Here is a 22,703-nt window from a genome sequence, read left to right as displayed (position 1 = left end):
AGTCCTGTGAGTGTTATTCTCTTCTGGTTCAATAGAAGTTTATTGCTCCAAACTTCCCCCTAGCCCCACAAGCAAGAGGCATCTGGACAAAAGGGAAAAGGCTCTAGCTATTAACCCTTTACTTAGTGCCAGAGACTGCAGTTTCTGACCTCAGAGGAACAGAAGGCAGGTCAGCTACAGTAGCAAAGAAACTTAGACTTAGATGAGTAAACTTTTTATTACTATACAGCAACCCTTAAATAACTTGTAAGACCCTCCATGCACACATCTAGAAAAGAATGCCATTGGAAATCCTCTTAGAATGTCATGTGTCCCCCAGAATTGTGTGCAGACATATTTGAAACTATTTTACCAGTGTGTAAATTAGGAACCACACATGACTATGTCTACGAAGCTATCATGGAGAACACAATGAACAGATGCAGGATTTTAATTTCATGGGCCCAGCACCGAGATCTTAAGTGTATAAATAGAAGGGGCTGGAGAGATGGCTCAGTGATTAAGAGTATGGTTGCTCTTGCAGAGGTCCTGGATTCAGATCCCAGTACCCACATAAAGGCTTAGCACCATCATAAATCCAGTTCCAGGGGATCATGTAACTTTCTCTGACCTTCATGGGCATCAAGGATACATGAAGTGCATTTACCTAAATGCAGATAAAACACTCATACATATAAAATAAGATAAAATAAAATCAATAGCTCTCTAGATTGATACAAAATGGACTGGCAGTTAAGTGGCTTAGAAGCTAATCGCATGGGCATTTCTCAGTGTGAACCTATTTCAACTAACTCACAAATTTTTGCGTCATTGCGCTGCCGATTGGTGGGGTCAGAATACTTGACAGAAAATCTGAGAATATTACATTCTCTTGAATACAGTGCATATGCAATCTAACTTAATGAGAGCAGCCATCGCGAAAAGCTGACTCCGACTAAGCAGACTGAGTCAGGAGACACAATCTCCATAATTATACTTCTGAGATGAGTCATTGTCATCTCACTTAAAGGCATCATTTAGCCCTTAGGAAGTAAATATTGTAAACGTGGTAACTTCTAGATGAAAAGCGCACGGGACAACAACCATCAGAGCGAGCTGTGCCCAGACCTTACGACTCTTTGGTGGCTCATTTTGGCAGATACTGTTGCTTTGAGGATTTATTTCTAGGGATTTTCGTGGGTTCATTACACCCTAGAAAGAATGTATTCACATTTAATCACTATTAACAGCTCTATTAAACTCGCTGTGCTGAGCATTTTAATAGATACGCCATCACCTTAAATAGACTAGCAAGGCCAGAGTCTTTGTTCCTCACACTAGTTCTGTGGTATCATTTTATTAATAATTACAGAACGGACAGCATTCAGAATGTCTGCTGCTTTCTTAATTAAGCTGAACAGAGATCATTAAGGGAAGTCACAAAAGTTATTCCGTCTACAACTGAGTGGGATCTAAAGGCCGAAGCTAAACTTCCTGTCTGATGTAAGGGGAAAGTCGGAGGCAGAAGGGACTGTAAGTGGAGGAGGGTTAGAAGGTGAATGGAAGCATGGCCTTACTCCATCTTGCCTGGCCAATGGTGCTTCCTCATAGCATGCCTTCCTTTCTCATCTTTGAAGAGTATCATCAGACTGAATGATTAACTTCATAATGTCTGCCTCTGTCGACTGGTCCCTGGTCAGAGCGCCATTATATGGTTCCATCTGGCCATGGGGGTAGAATTTATTTCATTCCAGCACATCATCTTAAGTTTTCTTTTACGATTTTCCTAGCCATTCTTGTGTAACCTTTTATCATCCATTCGCTTTTACAATTTGAGTCAGAGTAAAAGGGATGATACTGCCCCCGGGCTGCTCCAATTAGGGAAGACTTGCAACAGCCTGACTACTGAGGCTGTGTGTGGGACATGAGAACAGATAGGATCCCTCTAACCGCTGTGGAGGCAGAGAAACTGAGCAATGCCTCCTTGTGAGCTGTGACCCCAGGCAGTATGCAGGAAATCAGCCTTGGTGAAGTGGCTAGGTAGAGCCTGTGGAACACTTGGCCATCTCCAGTTCAGGTCCCTGAAGTATCAGGAGATGGGGGAGGGGCATAGAAGAAGAGTATGTTTTACTGAGGAGACTGAATGAAGCTGTGTTTGATCCTCAGTTCACTAGGCCAAAAAGAACCATGGCCACCTGGCATTAAAAGGAAGTTGATTCAACAGGAACCTTGGGACTGGGATGGCTCTAGGGGCTTTGTTGAGTCTCATGGTGGGATGTGATCTTCTTGAAGTAGAGGCTTTGGCAGACATGAGTGACCAGGACCAGCACTTGAATTGAATTTGTAAAGTGGTAAGGCAATGTTTGAGAAGGAGGAGAAAGAGGAAGAAGAGGAGGAGGAAGAGGATGTCCAACAGGTCTATATAGGTCACTTGTAGGCAAAATATTGCAAGATCTAAGTCAAATTGGCATTGTTAAGGGAAAAACCAACAAAACTCCAAATGTGAGCTTCTAGAAGAAGCCTGAGCAAACAGTTCATACCACATTAACAATAACACAGTACAAGCAGGAAAGACTAAGCTTGTCCTCAGGTCACATCCTCAGATTCAGCTGTACAAACTTCTCCAGCAGGGAATAATGCTGGGGGCAGAAATTATTCACATAGTCTGGGGCCCTTACGGAAACTAGGCATGGCGAAGACAAGGGAGGAAACTGCAGAGCCCACCTAGACCCTAACAGACTAAGGGTTCTCACAGAAGCCAGGCATGGCTGAGAGAAAGGCAATGACACTAACTACATCCCAGAGCCCGTGTGATCCAAGGAGCCAACGGAAATGACAAGAAAAAGCAAGCACAGCCCTGCTCCTCCCGGTGGGTCAGGATGGGTCACCTGAGCCAGGCCCTTCGAACGCTTCAGAGGTGGGAAATGCACAGTGGCCCGAATACAACACCAATAGGTACGCTAACATTGCCGGGGCGCCACCCCTACATGACAAATTAGAGCCAATTAACAACTGCAGAGAGAGGGAAATTTAATATTTCCTAATTGGCCAGCCCTAAACACATACACGGACAAGCAACGGAAAGGAGCCATCAGCAGATTGCTGTGAACAAAGTTGTCAGGTGCAGTCTCCCCAACGGGTTGTTGTTCCGTGCTGTTAGGTGCTGCAACAATGAAGAGTTTGGCAGAGGAAAGTGTTCTAGGGTAACCGGAGACCAGAAAGGCTGCAGAGACTGTGCTAATTTAACCTCTAAATCACTGCTTCCCACCCTTCCTCATGCTGAGCTCCCTTGACACAGTTCCTCCTGTTGTGGTGACCTTCGGACCATAAAATTATTTCATGGTGCTAGATAAATGTAACTTTATGACTTGTACTACTGATATAAATCATAATATAAATATCCAATATAAAGGATAGCTGATTTGCTACCTGAAGGGGTGGTGACCCACAGGTTGAGAACCATTGCTCAATCAATGATTTTTTTTTTTTTTTTTTGCTTCCCTCCCCCCTTTTTTTTGGTTTTGTTGTTTTGAGCCTGGGTTTCTCATAGCTCAGGTTGGTCCTGAACTCCCAGAGGATGACCTTGAACTCCTTGATCCCTCAGCTTCCACCTAGTGCTGGAATTCCAGAGCTGCACCACCACGCTCAACAACCCCCTGTCTTCTACTGCAGGCATAACAAAGCATTACATTTTTAGAGGCTTATACTGTTATCTAAGCATGACCGGGCATTGGGAAGGCTGCCTTTCTTTCTAGAAGTTCTAGAGAGAAAGCCATGCTTGCCTTCCCTGCCTTCCCTGCCTATGGTTCCCTCCCTTTGTGCCCAAAGCTCCAAGCAGCAGATGGGGTCTGTCGCTGTTGGCGCCTCTCTGTGGCTAGAGCCCTGATAGGCTGTGTTGGTGGTTGTTGGTCATTCAGGCTGTTGGTGTAGTCTGTTAGTAGTCATGCACAAAGATGAAACAAAAGGAAAGAAATTAGGTTTAGGACTCCCCCACCCTCCACCCTTCTTTCTCTCCTATCCAGTGTGAGGGGATGAAGCCAGGGGTGGGAATTACGGGTAGGAAAAAAGAATCCACAAAGTAGTAAAGACCAGCTACAGGAAAGCGCTTACCTGGCATTCATGAAACCTAGGGCTCAACCCTAGCACCACATAAGCTAGAGGAGATGTACAACTGGGATTGCAGTTTTTGGGGGGTAGATTCAGGAGGGGAATTCACAGTCGTTTAGATTTGACCTGAACTATCTGACTCTACTTGTCCTCAGAACAACAGCAGTAACAACACAACATCCTCAAACAAACAAACCTAGGCTTACTCTATGACTCAGTGCCTAAGGAATGGGCCCTACTAATAAATGGAGACACGAACTCAGGCCAGCCTGAGAGAAGAGGGCTTTCTTTTTATAACATATAGCATTATATATATTATATAAATATATATAATATATTCTCCCTTTGGCAGAAATGAAGATGTCCCATCCAAGACTCGTTAGTGAAGAGCTTGCTGTCAGTGAGCTGGGAGACACACTTCAGTTCACACACCCTCCGAGGCAGCCCACAGCCAGAGCCACCCTAATCATCTAGGAGCACAAGGCCCAGGCACTCTCCTCCCTCCATGGGGCTACTTTGAAGGAACATTCTAACTCCAGATTGCTGGGCAAGCCAGTCCTTAGCCCCCACATCTCTGCTCACCATTACCTTCCCCCAATTCCAGCCTTTCCCCAACCCCACTCCTCCAATAGGTCCACCATGAGGGGATGTGTTGCTCACTGACAGACTCCATGCCTTCCCCAAAGACACATTCTAGTATTTCAGAGCAAGCTGGGCAGTCTTCACTAGGTCACCCATCCTTTAGGTTTCAGAGCCACAGGGTCAAGAGGCTGAGGTAAGCACAGGTGTGTGGACCAGGGGAACCAACTCCTCAGGTCTTGCTCCCTGCCTGTCTCGCCTGTGAGCAAAGCTATGGTCAGAAACTCATCCTGAACCCCAGCATTAAACAGTGCAGGCTCACCGGATGTGATGTTCATGCTAACCTCTGTGAACCATTTCACAGTGATTTAAGTAACCAAAAAGGAAAACACACTACTTTGCCAAAGCAAACAAAATTTAGTATTTTTTTTTTAGTAGAATTTTATTTCAGGTTGATTTTACCCCCAGGGGTTTCCCCAGAACCATCAAAATATGCCAACAAAACCAAAACCAAGCCATTTATCATACAAACATTTTCTCTGTGATTAAATTTATTACACACACTAACAAGAAGAAAACCAACACCTGTATTTTTAAATTTTACAAGTTTCTCCATTTATATCTGAGTTATTCTGTAAAGCCCATATACCTATATGGAGAGAAAGGAAATAAATGTAGGACCTGGATACATTTTTAATAATGGATTGGAAACCTATGACATTAATTTTCAATGAGATCATCTATTTTTTTATTTCATCCATGCAAACCACTTAATTAGAGAGAGAGAGAGGAAAATAAAGTGGTACAAAGGTAGACATTTCGAAATATTTAGCCAGAAAGACAACTGATATTGGTGTGTTAAGACTGTTCCGTTTAAGTGGAACATGTGAATCTTGCTCACCTGTCTCATTTACCTCCAGCTAGCAGCAAATGCAGGCGACGTGCCGGCAGACATTAAGTTTATTATCTGCTGCATTAAATAAACCTTATTCGGGTGACTGCTCTGAACATTTTGTAGACTCTAGTCTTTCTCACGGTTTCCAGACAATTGATTTTTTTAAAAAATCTTCACAAACTTCTCAGAAGGCCAAGCAGAATCAGGCCACTGACCCAACGGGTCTTTTCCTAAGACAGCCACCTGACTTCACCAGCCCAGCCGGTCAATAAGCCTGTGTGGAGAGCCTGCTGTGGGCCTGTGGCCTGCACCAGGGCCAGGCAGCCGACTCCACGGAAACAAGATTAAGTTTGCCTGGAGCTCATGTCTAGATTAGCATCGTCTGTACGTGTAGGCCAGCTTTTATGAATTTCTTATTTACCAGCAACAATGGAAAAGTGTTTTTCTGGGATTCCCATGGCTTTCGATGTCTTTTGAAATGGATGGAGGAAAAACTCTCATTAGTAATGACTTAATTACTATTATAATTACTAATGACTTAATAATAAAAGACAAAATTATATAGAATTGGGTAGGCTAGCTTCCAGAGGTTTGTATATTCATTGATGAGGTTTTAAAACACAAATACCAGATGTGTCTCATAATTATTCAGACACCAAGGCACATTCTTCACGCTTTAAGAATAAAATGTCAGGACATTTTTGTGATTTCCTCTAACCAGCAACACAGGAGGGAGGTTCTTGGTCAGGATTTCTAGCCATGCCATGTACAGCAAATCTGAAATAGATCCTTTTCTTGCCACTGGAAGGCTCCTGAGAACAGGGAAGAAAAATTAAAACTGGAGAGAAAGTTTCGGCTGGCAGGGACATTAGCTGCACTTCTGAATTAGTAATGCAATGTTGATTATGTTTCCCCTGAACCCCGCCCTGAGGAAAGCAATGCAGACACTTTGAATACAGAAATTAAATTGATGCCTTTTTCAGATACTGTAAACATCTATAAATGAGAAAAAGTGGCTTAGTCATTATACAGGTAAAGCAGAATTCTAACTTCTGATTTTTTTTTTTTTTTGATATTTTAAAAATCTAATCAAGAGATATCTATCTCATGGAGGCAGTTACTTTGGCCTTCAATATTTTTTTGGGGGGGAGGGGGCATTAGATGCAGCAGTCCTCCCTGCCATAGCATACTTTAAGATACATACATCTTAGGTCAGTTCATGGGGTAAAAACGAAATAGTTGGACATTTCCCCATGTTCAGCACCAATCTTCATGTCACAAGTAATATTTTCAGTAGGCATTTTCCTAATATTGGTAGGACCATGCGATAAAGAATGAAAATGGGAAAACTAATAGCCTTTTGCACTTGGTGTCCTGTTCCCACGCTGTAGAGATCCCTGGGAGTCAGCCATGGTCATGCAAAGCTCAGGAGCACCCACCCAGGGTAGATGCTTTCGAGCCCCATGGACCACTTGGGCTACTGGGAGGGAATTTCAGAGTTCGGGCTCCTGGTCCAAATGGGCCCATGAGGGTAGCATCAATTCAACATGAGCAAATGTTCCCAGCCCTTTGAGTGTTGTTGGATTGCTAGAAAATCCAAGCCAGTTCTGCTGAAGTCCCAGGATTCTGCCATCCTGCCTTAGGGTGACATTCATCTTCCTTTACTGCCTAAACTCCTTTAAAAAAATCTTCCCACTGGAAGAGTCATGGGCCTTTAGCTTGATTAGCCCACTCACCCTATCCCTTCTTTCTACCAATCACAACTGCCCAGCAACACTTACAACACGATGAGGTTGGCGGCTCTGGAGTGTTCCTGTAAGAGCTCGTTCAGTCGGACTTGGCGGTAACTCTGTGGACAGTATTTAGACTGAGTTGAGTGCAGGTCTACCAGTATTCTGAATGAGAATTTATCTTCTCACCTCAAGTCATGGATAAGGAGAGGATATCTTTTTTTTTTTTTTAATAATTTCTACAAATAAATAGTGTGTGCTTTTAAAAACGATGATTTGATGTTGCAAAGCTTCATGGGGAATTTTTGAAATGTAAAGTGAGTCTGATGTGATATGAGTCACTGTGGTATGGTGGCTTATTAGATTCTAGGGTTGTAGAACAAACAAGACAGATGGCCAAAACAAAAACTAACAAACAAAAATGGCTAGACTTTCATTTGAAGAAAACCAGTTGAATCTTGCTAGTGCTTTGATGCCTAACAAGATAGGTTCTGTCCTATTCTGTTTCCTTTAAGCTCCCTGACAATATTTGTAAGGGACTGGTTTTGAGTAATAAGTCACCAGTAAACTCACTGGAAAATTATTTTGCAGTGATGAGAATAATACCTTTTTTTTTGAGTTTCATTGGTTCAGAACCAACTTCAGGTGTTTACACTGCTTGGTTATATATTATGTCTCTGTAAAACTAGATACTCAGTGCCACACATAATTTATTGTTCTATTCTAGGGTCATCTTACATCTTACATCTTACAATTGCTGTAAGAGTTTAATATTTTCTTCCTCTAGGTTTCCCAGTTCAGATCTTAATCCAGCTTACCCATGTTTGCAGTTTAGAAGCTCTGGGGACATTTGTTCTTTAATGTCCAATTAGGATATTGAGTTTTTTTTACTTAGATTGGCATCCCTGGTTTTTTGTTTTGTTTTGTTTTATTATCAATACAACCTACCAGTTCAACTTAAACTCAGGCCAGAAGGAGACTTCTGGTTGTTCTCAGTCTGCCTCAGGCTGTCCTGGGGATTGTGATCCTCTTGCTTCAGTCTCCAGAGTGCTGGGATTACAGGCTACCTAAGAAATCTCATTCTTCTTCATCCATCTCATGTTGTGTGCCAGATTCAAGTTACACACACACACACACACACACACACACACACACACACAATTATTTTATTTTTCCTGTATGCATACTACACTGTTTGTAGATGTCAGAGGACAATTTGTACAGTGAGACCTGGGGATTGAACTCAGGATGACTGATGTACTATCTTGCTAGCCCCAGATACAACATCTGTATTCTTTATTCTAAGCAATACATCATAAATGTCTTAACAGGTTAAAAGGTCTTTGCTATTGTTTAAATTGTGTTAAACTAACCTTTATCCACATTGCATGACTGTTGACTTATTTTAGATTATTAAGAATAAATTTCAAAGGTGTCATCACAATATGGACAATAACTTGTTTCATTAACTTAAAAATATGTTATTTTATAGAAAAAAGTGAAAACATTTTCTAAATTATTATATCTAGTCATATGATTAAAAAGCACCTAAAAATGCAGGGTGCTCAGGAAGGCAGGTTGACCAGATGTCTCCTTCCTTGAAATCAACCCCTGTTACCTCTTTCATTTGATTAAACAGTAAAGTGAAAACTTAGAAAGCTGGGGATTTACCTTTTCTTTGACTGATTCCAGTTCTGCATCTGCAATTTTCCATGGACTTTCTCTTTTTAATTTCTCAGCAGTGGTCAAATCTTTGTGGCTTTCATGGAGCCGATAAGGTTCAATCATCTCTTCAAAGATTTTCCAGCTGAAATTGGAATTGTAAAGGAGGCCTCACAGTGGGAAACAGACTCATTATTTCACAGATGCATGGAATCAGAGCTGAATGATATGCAAATCTTTTGAGAGTCATCTTTGTAGGCAACTTACAGTGAGGGGAACCATTCCCTCTATGGTGAAAGCAAGCAATGGTGTGTTTGAGGCCTTGTTCATTTGTGAGGATCATCAGTATTATTAATTCATGAACAAGTAGATAGTAATTACTGCACAGATACATTTTCTGCATAATGTAGTTAAAGATACACTTAGCTGTACACACTGAAGTCCACACCCGAGTTTTCATTTGCTTGTTATGCTCATCAATGGGAGACTATCAGTTTCTGTAGATGAGCGATGACCTATTCATTGAGAGCTGGGGGCCCTCCTCACTGGCAGTCAACTAACAATGCCCACTGTTGAGGAGGCTTTGGGCAGATAGGAAAATAGCCTGGGCTCCCACAGGCTTAACACTTCTTCTGCAAAAGTGTCTCCCAAAAATAATGGTGTCCTTGTCCCGGTATTTGATGTTGCTGTCTGAGATTTTCAAATGACTATTATTTATGTTTGTGTTAAGCAAGAGGACAAAAATCAATAACATCTAATGCCTAAAAATCTGAGGCCATCTTAGGACATCTAAAGATAAATAATTGAGGAGAAAGCAAAAAGCTGTGTGTGAGAGCTATAGAACATTTAAAAATTGCAAGGAGAATCTCATTTTTGTCTTACATGATAATCTCTTAAGATTTATTCTTCAAACAACAGCACAAAGTAAAGCTTATAATTTATGAAAGGAGTTGTCTTCAGAGCTCTGCTGGAGAAAGGCTCGACTATGAATAATTTTCTTTGGTTTTATATAATTTAGCTTACTTACAATTTAGGAACCTTGGGATGAATGATAATTAGAATCCATACGCTTTGGGGTTAAGACGTTAAAATACGAAGTGATGAATTTAATTATCTCATCAGTTGGCCTGATTTAAGACTTGCACATAAAAGTGCAGAGATTACAAAGGAGTAAAATTGTCTCTGCCAGTAAAGCCTCTGTTAGGGACTGAAGAGATACTGAGTGCCGTAGATTCATATCGTGCTGACTCATAAAGTGGGGGAGCCGATGGATGAGCAAAAGAACTTAAGTGACCCTATTATTCTTTCAACAATACTTTTACTTGCTGCTACTTCCAACAGTGTCAGGCTTTAGAGGGCCGTGAAGACGTCCGTAAGATGCAGGGTCTGACCTGGATTATTGCTCTAACTCTTGTCCTCAGCATAGCTAACCTGGCCTATGGAAGAGAGTGGGGCAGTGGATGATGTGGGTGTGTGCCTTGGGAAACTGAGGCAGCCCAATGCTGACCAGCTCCAGAACTTGGTTTCAATTCGGAAAGCACAAAGTTCAATTCGGAAACTCTACATGTTCTCACTTTTGTAGAGTTAAGAGTTTCTCTGCACCTCATCTAGAACCTGGCTCGAAAATACAGTATAAAAATGATTTCCCAAGAAACAGGTGGAGTGGAAATCTGTAGTTGTATCTCTGGTTAAAAAAAAAAAAAAAAAAAAAAAAAACCAACAACAAACAAAAAAACTGTTCCATCTACAGCATCAACTAATCCTAGCACATTTCTTCAAGGGTTGAGCAAAACTCAGTTTTAAACCAAATCACACCCAGTATTATGGTGCCTACCATGGATGGCCCAGTGGATTGGTGGGACAATGCATCCTGAATGGAGTAGCTAGAAAGGACATGTTCCCTCCTATTGAATACATGGGAACAAGTTGGTAGTCCTAGTTGCTCATCAGTCATCTTGCTCTGATGAGCTAAATAAACTTTGATTGGCAGCTTTATACAAGAAGATAGAATAGGAGGAATGAGAAAGAATCAGTCCTTTGTTATAAAGTTTATGTTTGTTCATGTATTTTATGCACGAGTGCTCTGTCTCCATGCACACCAGAAGAAGGAATCAGATCCCATACAGGTGGTTGTGAGCTACTCTGTGGGTGCTGGGACTTGAACTCAGATCCTCTACAAGAGCAGCTAGTGCTTTAAACTGCCAAGCCATCTCTCTCCAGCCACTGGGCCAGCAGACTCTTGATGGTTTAGCTTGGTGGCCTGGGGCTTCGCCTATGTAGAGGAGCTTTCTCTGTTCGATTGCTCCACCCAGAGGAATTAACACAGACAAGCCCAATGTGCTACCAGAGGCTATGGGTGTCTTAGACCAAACGACTGCTTTCTGTTGTAAACTAGGGCTGCTTTCAAAGCCTGGGGTGAGAGCCACCAGCAGGATACGTGGCATTTTACAAAGCAGCATGGCCAAAGGGTGGTGGGCAGGTGAGAGATGAGGATGGCTCCTCTGTACATCCCTCTGTACAATAGGATTCACAATTATTATGCCTAAGTAAGGATTGATGTGTCTTTGCAACCTTGATACAGCAGGGAGAAAGTCTGCAGAACCCCGAAACCTAACTTACTGCTTTCTCACAGAAGGGAAGTAATTCTCTTTGAGGAGAAGAATGGTGTGAGGGACACCAGTAGTGTCTGGGATAAAATTTAGACATGGGGCAAAAATGAAAATGCCCTGAGAAGAAGACGTTATGGGGCGAGCGAGGGTTGTTGTAGTAAGACGGAGTGTGTCTGTGCGTGCAGAAGCAAGGGAATGTCAGGCTTTTGAGGTTTGTATAATAGAAGGAAATGTTATAAAGCATCCCTAGTTAGCCCCATCAGTTTCAACTTTCTTATTAGTGAAGGTGCTTTATAAAGCATTATACCTGACCTGTAGTCTTGGGGAGCTCATAGATACCCTAAACAAGGTGAAGTTCGAGTTTATCTGGTCAATACAATGCATTGTAAGTCTTAAGATTTTTAGATATTTATTGAGTTCATGAAAGAAACATTATATTACAGGAAGGGAAGAGGGGAGAAGACTCGGGGATTATAGAATGACAGCATGTCAAGAATTACCAGAGGAAGCAGAAACAGTGGTCAAAGAAGGTCCAACAGGGTTGCAGGACTCCAGGCACACAGAAGCCTTCATTTGGCACTGTGTGGTTTTCTTTGTGGGCTCCAGTCTATTCTGGATCAAATGTATTAAATTGTATCCACAAGATACAGTAAATATAACTTACTATCAGTAACTGAAAACTTTCTGTAGTTGCTAAGTTATGAGTCTAAGCAGTTCATTTAACTTATTTTTTAAAAGAATTTATTTTATGTGTATGAGTACACTGTTGCTGTCTTAAAACATACTAGAAGAGGGAAGGGGGTTGGATTCCATTACTGATGGTTGTGAGCCACCAATGTTGTTGCTGGGAACTGAACTCAGGACCATTGGAAGAACAGTCAGAACTCTTAACCTTTGAGCCATCTTCCCAATAGATAGAAGTGACCAGCTTTGAGCTAGAAAGAGAATCCTCAAATGACACGTAGCCCACAGCTCCTTGATCTTGGATTGCATGGCCCACAGAACTGAGACACGGTGTTGGTTGGCCAAGTTGCCCGGCCTATGGCATTTTGTAAATGACTAAGACGGTTAATGGAATTGAGAAACTCAACAACTGATAGGGATAAAATGCTGCCGTGCTTTGAAGACATTTAAATGATTATATCAGCTCTGCCAGATTTATATTTTCTGGGAGTGGGGATTATAAATCACCACTCTAGGTCTCGGATAGTTTTAGAGACTCCATCAAAAGTTCACAGGCCCTAAGCATTGAGCCGCTTAGTACCTGGAACCACAAATCACCCTGGAATGGGGGATCCTTTCTTCAAGTTTCTCGCCAAAATCCTCCTCTCTGTTAAAATGGACTGGGTGGTTCTGTGTTATAGTTAGTGAAAGCATTTCTTTAATATCAAGAAGTCATTAAAGTAAATACACTACATTTTCACCCTTTGTTAAGCAACATGAAAAAGAGAACCTGGGTCAGCCGAGCTTACTAAACAGTTCTTACCTCTCTTTGTTTGGTTTAATGTTGATGTCTCCAATTATATGGATGTCAGCAAATTTTATTCTAAATTTGCTGAGAAGAGAAGCCATTCTGAAAAGAGAGAGAGAAGGAAAAAAAAAAAAAAAACGACATCACTAGTACCTATGTAATTACTTTCTATCAAAAGCGCCTCTGTGTTTGAGTTAAGGTATCAAAAGCAATCAGTGTGGCTTTCAGACAGAGGCTTTTCAGTTTTGATTTGCATTAACACACTTGATGGAAATGTTAAGTATATTCCACTGAAGACATAAAGCAACTTGTGTGGTCAGTGGAGGTGGCACACGCCTGCTATCTTGGTGCCCTTACCAAGGAGGACTGTGAGTTAGGCCACATTGGGTCGTGCAGTGAATTCCAGGCCAGCATGACATACTCACAGACACCTTGTCATAAAAATAAAATCCAAGAAATAAAAACAGAGAAATCCCGGAAGTACAGAGAACTGAGAGGGCAAAGGGGCCTCTGCATTCATCTTCCCCAGGGAGAAGGCGAAACTCTCCTTGCCACCAGCAAGACAGAACTCGGTAATTCTTGTTGAGGAAGCCTTTATAACGTTTTCAACAGACTAATAATGTTGTTCTGCCTGCTGCCCATTAAAAATTGGCAATTTTATCTTAAAGTTACAGATATCTTGTGAAGGTGGGACAAAGACTCCCAGACTTGTCACTGGAATGTTTTTCAGTTTGGTTTGTTATCCTCTTTGTTTCTTTCACTTTATGTCAATCTGTCTATGCACTTCTTTTTTTTTTTTTTTTTTTAAGATTTGTTTATTTTATGAGTACACTGTAGCTGTCTTCAGACACACCAGAAGAGGGCATCAGATCCCATTACAGATGGTTGTGAGCCACCATGTGGTTGCTGGGAATTGAACTCAGGACCTCTGGAAGAGCAGTCAGTGCTCTTAACCACTGAGCCTCTCTCCAGTCCCTATTCACTTCTTAAGAGGAGTCAATACACGCAATATCATTGCATGAACATTGCAACATTTCCATTAAAAGTAAATATACAAATGTAATTATGTCCTTGAAACAAAATGTGAGTGTACATGTGGCTACACCATAATTACATTCTCCTCAAGGGAGAAGACACTATGAAAACCAATGGAACGAGAGTCCTGTCTTTATTGCAGGGGTCTGGGAGTTACTGAGCTCAGGACTTAAGTCCGAATGCAAGACCAAGAGCTGCTGGGTCTCCCGGGCTCCCCATGACAGTGTGAACTCTTCACACATGACTGCTTCAGCTTCCAGTGGCTACACTAATGAAAAATCTACAAAGATAAATGATGCAACTTTACTTTAAGTCAGTCTGTCTGTCTCTCTCTCTTTCCTTCTCCCTCTCTCCCTTCTTTCCTTCCTTTCAAGATAGGGTCTCACATTATAGTCCTGGCTTGCCAGGAACTCAACATGTAGACTACATTGGTCTTGAACTCCCTATGTAGTAGACCAGGCTGGGCTCAAACTCAGAAAGATTTGCCTGTCTCTGCCTCCCCAGTGCTGAGAATTAAGGTATGCACCACCATTCCTAGCTCTCTCAAAGGCATTCAAAGCAACAGAGCAGCCTGTCCTCAGAGTGCCCAGAAAAGTGAGTCACAAATCACTCACGAAATTTTTTCCTCTTCGATGCGGTTGATCTTTCCTCCAACATAGATTCTTAACTTGCAGTCTTTCCATTTTTTTCTGAGAGTCAAGATGTATGGAATAAGCAGTGTTAACCCTGGAATAAAGAGTACATTCCAAGGGACAGAATGTGAGGAACTGAGAGCATCATTTTTATCCATTCCCATTGTCATGGCTGTTAAATGACTTGTGGTCTGTGGGGACACGGAAATGGGGACTCAAACTGACACCTTTCTCATATACACGAACTTCCTTAACACAACAAGGCTCTCAGTTCGGCTCCTCAGTGAACATTTTTGACAACTTACCTCCATCATCAAATAACCACCAAACATCAATGGTGCCTTTTCCCTGTTTCTTTTTAAACTGAGCGCTGGCTTCCACCAGTTTCTGATTGAACTCCCCGACATGCATCGACTGGATGGTGCTGATGTTGCCGTCTGAAATGGAGGACACAGTGGAGCATCTATTTGTCTTTCGAGGATAAAAACAGCGGGCTCCTTATTCTCACGATGTTTAAGCTCCTTATTCTCACAATGGAATTATAATTTAGGCATGTGGTGGCTTAAACTTCGAAGATACCTCAAAATATAAGAAGCTTATATTTTGAGTGTCCCCCCCCTCCTCTGGCTGATGGGGCTGTTTGGGAAGATTGAGGAGCCTTTAAGAAGTTCAGCACAGTTGGAGAAAGTAGTTAAGTGGGGGGGGGGGGTAGTCCTTACATTATAGTGGGGGCTCTGATTTGTAGGGCCTATCTACTTTCTGGTCTGCCCCAATGTTAACAGAATCTGCCTCGGGCTTCTGCTGCCAGAGATGAAGCCATTGTGGCTCATCTCAAAATCATGAGCCGAAACAAATCTCTCCTCCTTTAAGGGCGTTTTTGTTCTGTCTTGGTTTTGTTCAGAAGACCAAGAAAGAATAAGGAGTGTCTGTGACTAGAGAACAGTGTCACCCGTGACGTGTTTGTGGAAGAAGGCTGGCGAGGGGAACAACGGGAGAAAGGAACAACAAAACCAAATCTTGTTAGAAAAACACAATGACGAACCCTAATTCTGTATGTTAATAAAAAGTCTTTTCAGGAGAATCGAACTACAAAGGCAGCATTTACATGAACGGTCTTAGCCCGGTTATGTTCCTGTTATCGCTGCAGCCCTAAATAGGTCCCCAGCCTTCTAAAACTGCAAATTAGAACCTGTGGTGATTGGCTTTTCTAGAGATAAGGAGTAGGGGGACTGGGAAGCCATTTAGTAGGCAAAATGCTAGCTTCAATGGACCTTATTAAAAATGGCATTGGGTAGTGGCAGACTTGTGTGGTCCCAGCCCTGGGAGTAGGGGTAGGAGGCAGAGAGAAGGATCTCTGGAGCTCACTGGCCAGCCAGCCTGCCTTTCTTGGAGAATTCCAGGCCAGCAATGCCCTTCCTCAAAAGGGATAGATGGCTTTTCTGAGGATGACACCCAAGGTTGTTCTCTGGCCTCCACACACATGACGATGTGCACCTCCACACATACATAAAACATGCACACACACACACACACACACACACACACACACACACACACACACACACACACCACACATACATTTATACACAGAGACAAAAAACTATCCTTGCATTGCCAATTTCACTACCTAACAATCCTGTCACCAGCCCCACAAAAGTCTGGATTTCAGTTTTCCAGGAACCATAGGCACCTTGTATTCTATTTCACTTGCTTGACTTACATCTGTTTCTTTTTCAAGACTTCTGTAAAGCTAAAGCAAAACTCCTTGAGTTGTGTGAAGTTTTGTAAATGATATTAAAAAAAGATCAGGACACATGGAGATTTTTTTTTTTTTAAATGCTCTTGTTTTTATCAAGGATGGGTGCATATATAATACTTAGAAGTGATACTATTTTCCTTAAATATTTGTTAATTTGTTTAAAGGTTATTTTTATTTCTTACACGCTGTGTGTGTGTGTGTGTGTGTGTGTGTGTGTACGTACTATGTGCACATGACTGCAGGTCCCTACATAGGTCAGACCTATTGAATCATCATGGAGATAGAATTACAGGTTTAAGCCACCGGATGTGGGTCCTAGGGCTTGAACCTAGGTCCTCGGGAAGAACAGAATAGCTGAGCCATCTTTCCAGTCCCAGATTCATTCGTTTTTATGTGTCTACCCTTGGAGTTCAGCACAGGATGTTACATTTTCTGGAACTGGAGTTTACAGGTGTGTGCTGCCATGTGGGTGCTAGGAATTGGATGCTCTGGATGAATAGCCAGTGTTTTTAGACACTGAGCCATCTCTCCAGCACCGCGTTTAAAAATTTGCAATTCTGACAGGCATACAAAGAAGGATATTGGGAGAACAAAGCCCACTTCCTAACCCTCATCACTGGGCATTTGTTGGCTGCCATTCATATTATTTCTAGTTTCCTTGCCTTTGAGAATTGTTACTTCCTGACTCTAATGCAAAGGGGAAGCATTGGCATAGTGCATAGTGCAGCGCCCAAAGCCTCTTCTGAGAAAGCCTCTTCAGAGTTCCCCTCTGATCTAGCAGGTTCTAAAGATGCTTTGCTGTGTTCTTTTCTGTTGCCATGTTTGGGCCTGTCAGTTTTAAAGCAAGTATCGCAGATTGTTTTTATATTCCTAAGACTACTGAGATGGAAAGTAAATTTATTTGTAGAATGGACCAAATTCTACCCTAACTTCCATGCAAATCAAAGTGTCTAAGGAATCATTAGGAGAGCCTGAGGGTTTGGGCTTGATCTAGAGCTCAAAGAGTTGTCACCACCTCAAGTCCTCCGGGTGGTGTAGCAGCCCCTGTAGAGTAGTATTTGAACACCTAGGCATTAAAGTATACAGCATTGTAATTTGTTTTTCTGAACATTATGGTAGGTTTACATTCAGAAAAAAGTACCTTTTAAACAAAACAAGAGCTGTGCTGGATGGACTAGAACAAGAGCTGTGATGGATGGACACTTAGAACAAGAGCTGTGATGATGGAGACTTAGAACAAGAGCTGTGATGGATGGACACTTAGAACAAGAGCTGTGATGATGGAGACTTAGAACAAGAGCTGTGATGGATGGACTAGAACAAGAGCTGTGATGGATGGACACTTAGAACAAGAGCTGTGATGATGGAGACTTAGAACAAGAGCTGTGATGGATGGACACTTAGAACAAGAGCTGTGATGATGGAGACTTAGAACAAGAGCTGTGATGGATGGAGACTTAGAACAAGAGCTGTGATGGATGGACACTTAGAACAAGAGCTGTGATGGATGGACTAGAACAAGAGCTGTGCTGGATGGACTAGAACAAGAGCTGTGCTGGATGGACTAGAACAAGAGCTGTGATGGATGGAGACTTAGAACAAGAGCTGTGATGGATGGACTAGAACAAGAGCTGTGATGATGGAGACTTAGAACAAGAGCTGTGATGGATGGAGACTTAGAACAAGAGCTGTGATGGATGGACACTTAGAACAAGAGCTGTGATGGATGGACACTTAGAACAAGAGCTGTGATGGATGGAGACTTAGAACAAGAGCTGTGATGGATGGAGACTTAGAACAAGAGCTGTGATGGATGGACTAGAACAAGAGCTGTGATGAATGGACTAGAGCAAGAGCTGTGATGGATGGAGACTTAGAACAAGAGCTGTGATGGATGGAGATTTAGAACAAGAGCTGTGATGGATGGAGACTTAGAACAAGAGCTGTGATGGATGGACTAGAACAAGAGCTGTGATGGATGGAGACTTAGAACAAGAGCTGTGATGGATGGAGACTTAGAACAAGAGCTGTGATGGATGGACACTTAGAACAAGAGCTGTGATGGATGGACTAGAACAAGAGCTGTGCTGGATGGACTAGAACAAGAGCTGTGCTGGATGGACTAGAACAAGAGCTGTGATGGATGGAGACTTAGAACAAGAGCTGTGATGGATGGACTAGAACAAGAGCTGTGATGGATGGAGACTTAGAACAAGAGCTGTGATGGATGGACACTTAGAACAAGAGCTGTGATGGATGGACACTTAGAACAAGAGCTGTGATGGATGGAGACTTAGAACAAGAGCTGTGATGGATGGACTAGAACAAGAGCTGTGATGGATGGACTAGAGCAAGAGCCTTGATGGATGGAGACTTAGAACAAGAGCTGTGATGGATGGAGACTTAGAACAAGAGCTGTGATGGATGGACTAGAACAAGAGCTGTGATGGATGGACTAGAATAAGAGTTGTGATAAATGGAGGACTAGAACAAGAACTGTGATGAATGGATGAACTAGAACAAGAGCTTTGCTGGATGGACTAGAACAAGAGCTATGATGGATAGAGAACTAGAACAAGTTTGATGGATGGACCAAACAAAAGACTGCCATGCTCCCACTCAAGTAGAATGAGCAGAGGAAGAATGCTCCCTCTCAATTAGAAAGAGTAGAGGACCGAGCTTTGCATTTGAACTTTCCATCACTTTTCCAGCACATGTCGCTTAATAGCAATTAGTATTACAAATAGAACAACAATAGGAAAAGAGTTTAAAGCTTTATTCTAATTACAAATTTTAAACATTTTTTACATGTTTATATGTGGGCACATGTGTGTCATGGCATGCAAATGGAAGTCTGATGATAACTTAGGGGGAATCAGTTTTTTTCTTTTACTACGTGGGATCAAACACAGGCTGTTAGGCCTGGTGGCAGACACCTAACCTTCTGAGCCACCTTGAAGGCCCTTAATACTAATTTTACATCAGACCCAACTTCAGATTCAAACATATTCTCAGGGGGATCTCTGTGTGTATGTGTATGTGTGTGTGTGTGTGTCTGTGTCTGTGTGTGTGTGTGTGTGTGTGTGTGTTAAGATACAATCTCTCTACATAGCTCTGGATATACTGGAATTCACTATGTAGACCAGACTGGCCTCAAACTCACAGAGATCTTTCTGCCTTTGCCTTCTGAGTGCTGGGGTTAGAGCTGTGTGCCACCACTTGGGGAGGGGAATGGCACTTTAAAGTGCGTGAGAAGGAGCTGGGGAAATCATTCAGTGTTTTAGAGTGCTGCTTTTCTAAGGACAGACCTTCAGTTCCTAGCAGCCATGCACCCATGTCAGGTGGCTTACAAACTCCTGACATGCCAGCTCCAGGCCATCTGGCATCCTCTTCCGATAGTCTCACACACAGGCACATACACATAAATCGCAAACAAATAGTTTTTAAAAACTTGGTGGAAAAAATAAGGCTCCCAACTGTGTGTGGGATGCAAACTGTGTTTGTATTTCCTGTCATCCTTGTACTTATGGGTGAATTTCAGCCTTGGGATACTTACAGCAGCCCTAGCCAACAGAATTGGACTATTTCCAGGTCAGGATCTGGTCCTTTAGAGCTACTGTCACCATAGACCAGCAGCCAGCAAAGCTTCAGTCTGGGTCCTGCCCCTGGACTGACAGTGAACTCTGAAGTCTCACACCAGTGTGTGACAGTCTCTGGTGGTCTGTATGTATTCTGGTTTTTGACCAGCAGAGGTCACTGTGGACCTATTTAAAATTAAACTTACTCTTGCTCAGGTAGGAAGGCAATTCTCAAGAGTAAATAAGTCTCCTGTTTCTACAACTTAAATAAAATTCTTTCATTTTGGATCTTCTGTCCTCAGGATGTCTTCCAGACACGCAGAGATAAGCCTACCACTAAACTAAAACTACATGCAGCAAGCCGTGTGAGTGGAGTACACAGAGTACCCAGTCTCTCCTCCTGCTTACTCACAGGGATGCATCTAGCTGTCCCCTTTGCCTCCTGCACTAGCTAACTGCATGCCCCTGAGACATCTGCAAGGTAAGGATTGTATAGATAAATTAGTGGGCATTACTGGTTCTAAATTGTCCATGTTTCCATCTCAGCAGACATTCTGGGGCAGCTAGTCTGTAAGCACTAGGCAACTCCACATATATATAAAAAATAGAACAGAAAGGCAGTATAACGTGCTTCATGATGCTGCTTTCCTGAAAGAGATGTTTTGGTGCCCTCCCCTACTCAGTGTCTTAGATGCTTCTTCTGACCCCTTTGGGATGTTCAGCTATGGCTCTTCTTGAAGTCATGTTCTTAAGGTTTAAAAGGGCTCACCTTTTTTAGGGGCTGACTTGGTAATGTTCAGTTTGCCGGCCTTCTTAAACAAGCCTCGGATGCCCCCCTTTCCCTCCTCACACTCGTTGTCTTTGATCGCAGCCTCCAGAGCCAATCTCTCCTGTTCCAGTTTCTCCAGTTCATCTGAAGAGAGCAGACATGGTCAGCAACGCCACTCGGAGGAACCAAGCTTTTAGGAACAATCTTATAAATAATCGAGCATTTTATGTAATTATACAATTAGATGTGTGCAAATATGCACATGGTTTGATAATTTTCTGTCCCAATCATTAAAAAAGTAATGTGTTCCGTAAATTGTATTCAGGAAGTCATAATGGCTAGCTCAGGAAAACAGCTCCATGCATGAAGTCATGGGGCTTTCATTTGTGAGGGCAAGAAAGGCTACTTCTGATTTAACCCCTGTCACCACCATCCAGAAAAGCCATCTACTGAGATGACGTCACTGCTAGATCACTGACTTAAGGGTCAAGTTACCACATAAGGCTTTCAAAAAGCAGAAGAAACAATATTGCAGAAGTATGTTGGGCATGTATGTTAAGCACATATGCTGTGCAGGTATGTTGGTTATCAATGCTGGGCAGGTATCTGCACATAGGAAGGCCTATGAATTGAAACATAAAACTAACAGCAAGAATCACATGTAATCCCAACACTTGGGAGGTGGAGGCAGAGGGTCCAGAATTTCAAGGTCTTCCTTGGCTACACAAATAAGTCTCATGCCAGCTCCAGACTATTATGAGACTGTCTCGGGCTGGGGAGATGGCTCAGTGGTTAGAGCACTGACTGCTCTTCCAGAGGTCCTGAGTTCAATTCCCAGCAACCACATGGTGGCTCACAGCCATCTGTAATGAGATCTGATGCCCTCTTCTGGTGTATCTGCAGACAGCTAAAGTATACTCATATATAGTAAATAAATAAATCTTTAAGACTGTCTCAAAGGGCCAAAGGGAATGGGGAGCAAATTACAGAAAGATAACCAGATCGTATAATAAACTTCTATAATTTCTGAATACAAACTTCAGTGAACAAAATACCAGGCACAGATTATCTCTCCTAAGTGAAAAAAAAAAAAAAAAAAAACCCAGAAAAATGAAGTGAGCACCCAAAGCCAAACTAGGAAAGACGGCTGAGGGAATGCCAGGGATCAGGGCGGCCGAAAAGTCCTTCACAACGCATGAGCCAAGAGTCAAACCGTGCCAAACTTCCTCCAGAAGGTTCGGGACCATTGTCCAGGCTTTGAGCTTGTATCTGACTGCCTTTTTAGTTTTTCTGAGTTCTGATATCTCCCATCCCTCTCCTTTCCTAACTCCCTCTCCTACTTCTTTGTGTGTCTCTCTTGTATCTCCCCCTCCCCCTCTCTCTACTCCCTAATATAATATATAATCTGTCCTTGACCTTAGCAAGCAAGAGTTAATAAACAGTCACATGACAGTGCTGAGCTAACACGCATCTTCAGCTTCAGTCAGATCTCCCATCTCATGGCCTGCTGAGAATCCGCTGCTCCAAGGGTGAAGGCGGAAAACGTAGATTCTTCCATGTTATAAAACCCTGCTAGGGCTTCTGTAAATGTCAGCCCCGGGAACCCACTGCCTTGTCTCTGTGAAGGGAACCATTTCACATTAAATCTGTCAGAGCCAGCACACCCCTTGGATGCTGCTGTTAGCTAGCTATTCAGGACCACCCGGCCCATTCCCAGGTTTTAGCAATTCACCTTTTGCCAGTGGCATGAGATTTAGGGTCTAGTCACGCATGGGATCTCCCGAAAGCTTCCAAGGCTGTCAAGATGAGCAGCCATAGGAAGGCTGGGAAATGTAGCTGATGGTGTTAGAGTTCAGGCGGGTCATGCTTGCCCTGACTTTAGAAGGTGAGGGCAAGCT

The 22,703-nt window shown here is 42.6% G+C and overlaps 1 protein-coding gene across 2 annotated transcripts in view; it reads right to left on the bottom strand.

The window, feature by feature from the left end:
• Window positions 1-5,134: 5,134 nt before the first annotated feature.
• The window catches only part of SLC12A1 (solute carrier family 12 member 1), a gene marked incomplete at its 5' end in the record, with an annotated part of 76,689 nt that continues 59,120 nt past the window's right edge, over window positions 5,135-22,703 (bottom strand). For both annotated transcript variants that reach the window (XM_080931120.1, XM_080931121.1), the window contains 7 exons: window positions 5,135-6,372; window positions 7,342-7,409; window positions 8,962-9,097; window positions 13,048-13,134; window positions 14,682-14,793; window positions 15,005-15,136; window positions 20,806-20,949. In XM_080931120.1, the coding sequence (XP_080787246.1) occupies window positions 6,237-6,372; window positions 7,342-7,409; window positions 8,962-9,097; window positions 13,048-13,134; window positions 14,682-14,793; window positions 15,005-15,136; window positions 20,806-20,949 (815 nt within the window). In that variant the 3' untranslated portion in view covers window positions 5,135-6,236. The remainder of the gene's footprint in view (window positions 6,373-7,341; window positions 7,410-8,961; window positions 9,098-13,047; window positions 13,135-14,681; window positions 14,794-15,004; window positions 15,137-20,805; window positions 20,950-22,703) is intronic.

This window comes from Micromys minutus (genome assembly GCF_963924665.1).
Source record: "Micromys minutus genome assembly, chromosome: 17".
In the NCBI taxonomy this organism is placed as follows: Eukaryota; Metazoa; Chordata; class Mammalia; order Rodentia; family Muridae; genus Micromys; species Micromys minutus.
Note: the sequence above shows the minus strand (reverse complement) of the source record. Positions and strands in the feature narration are given on the sequence as shown.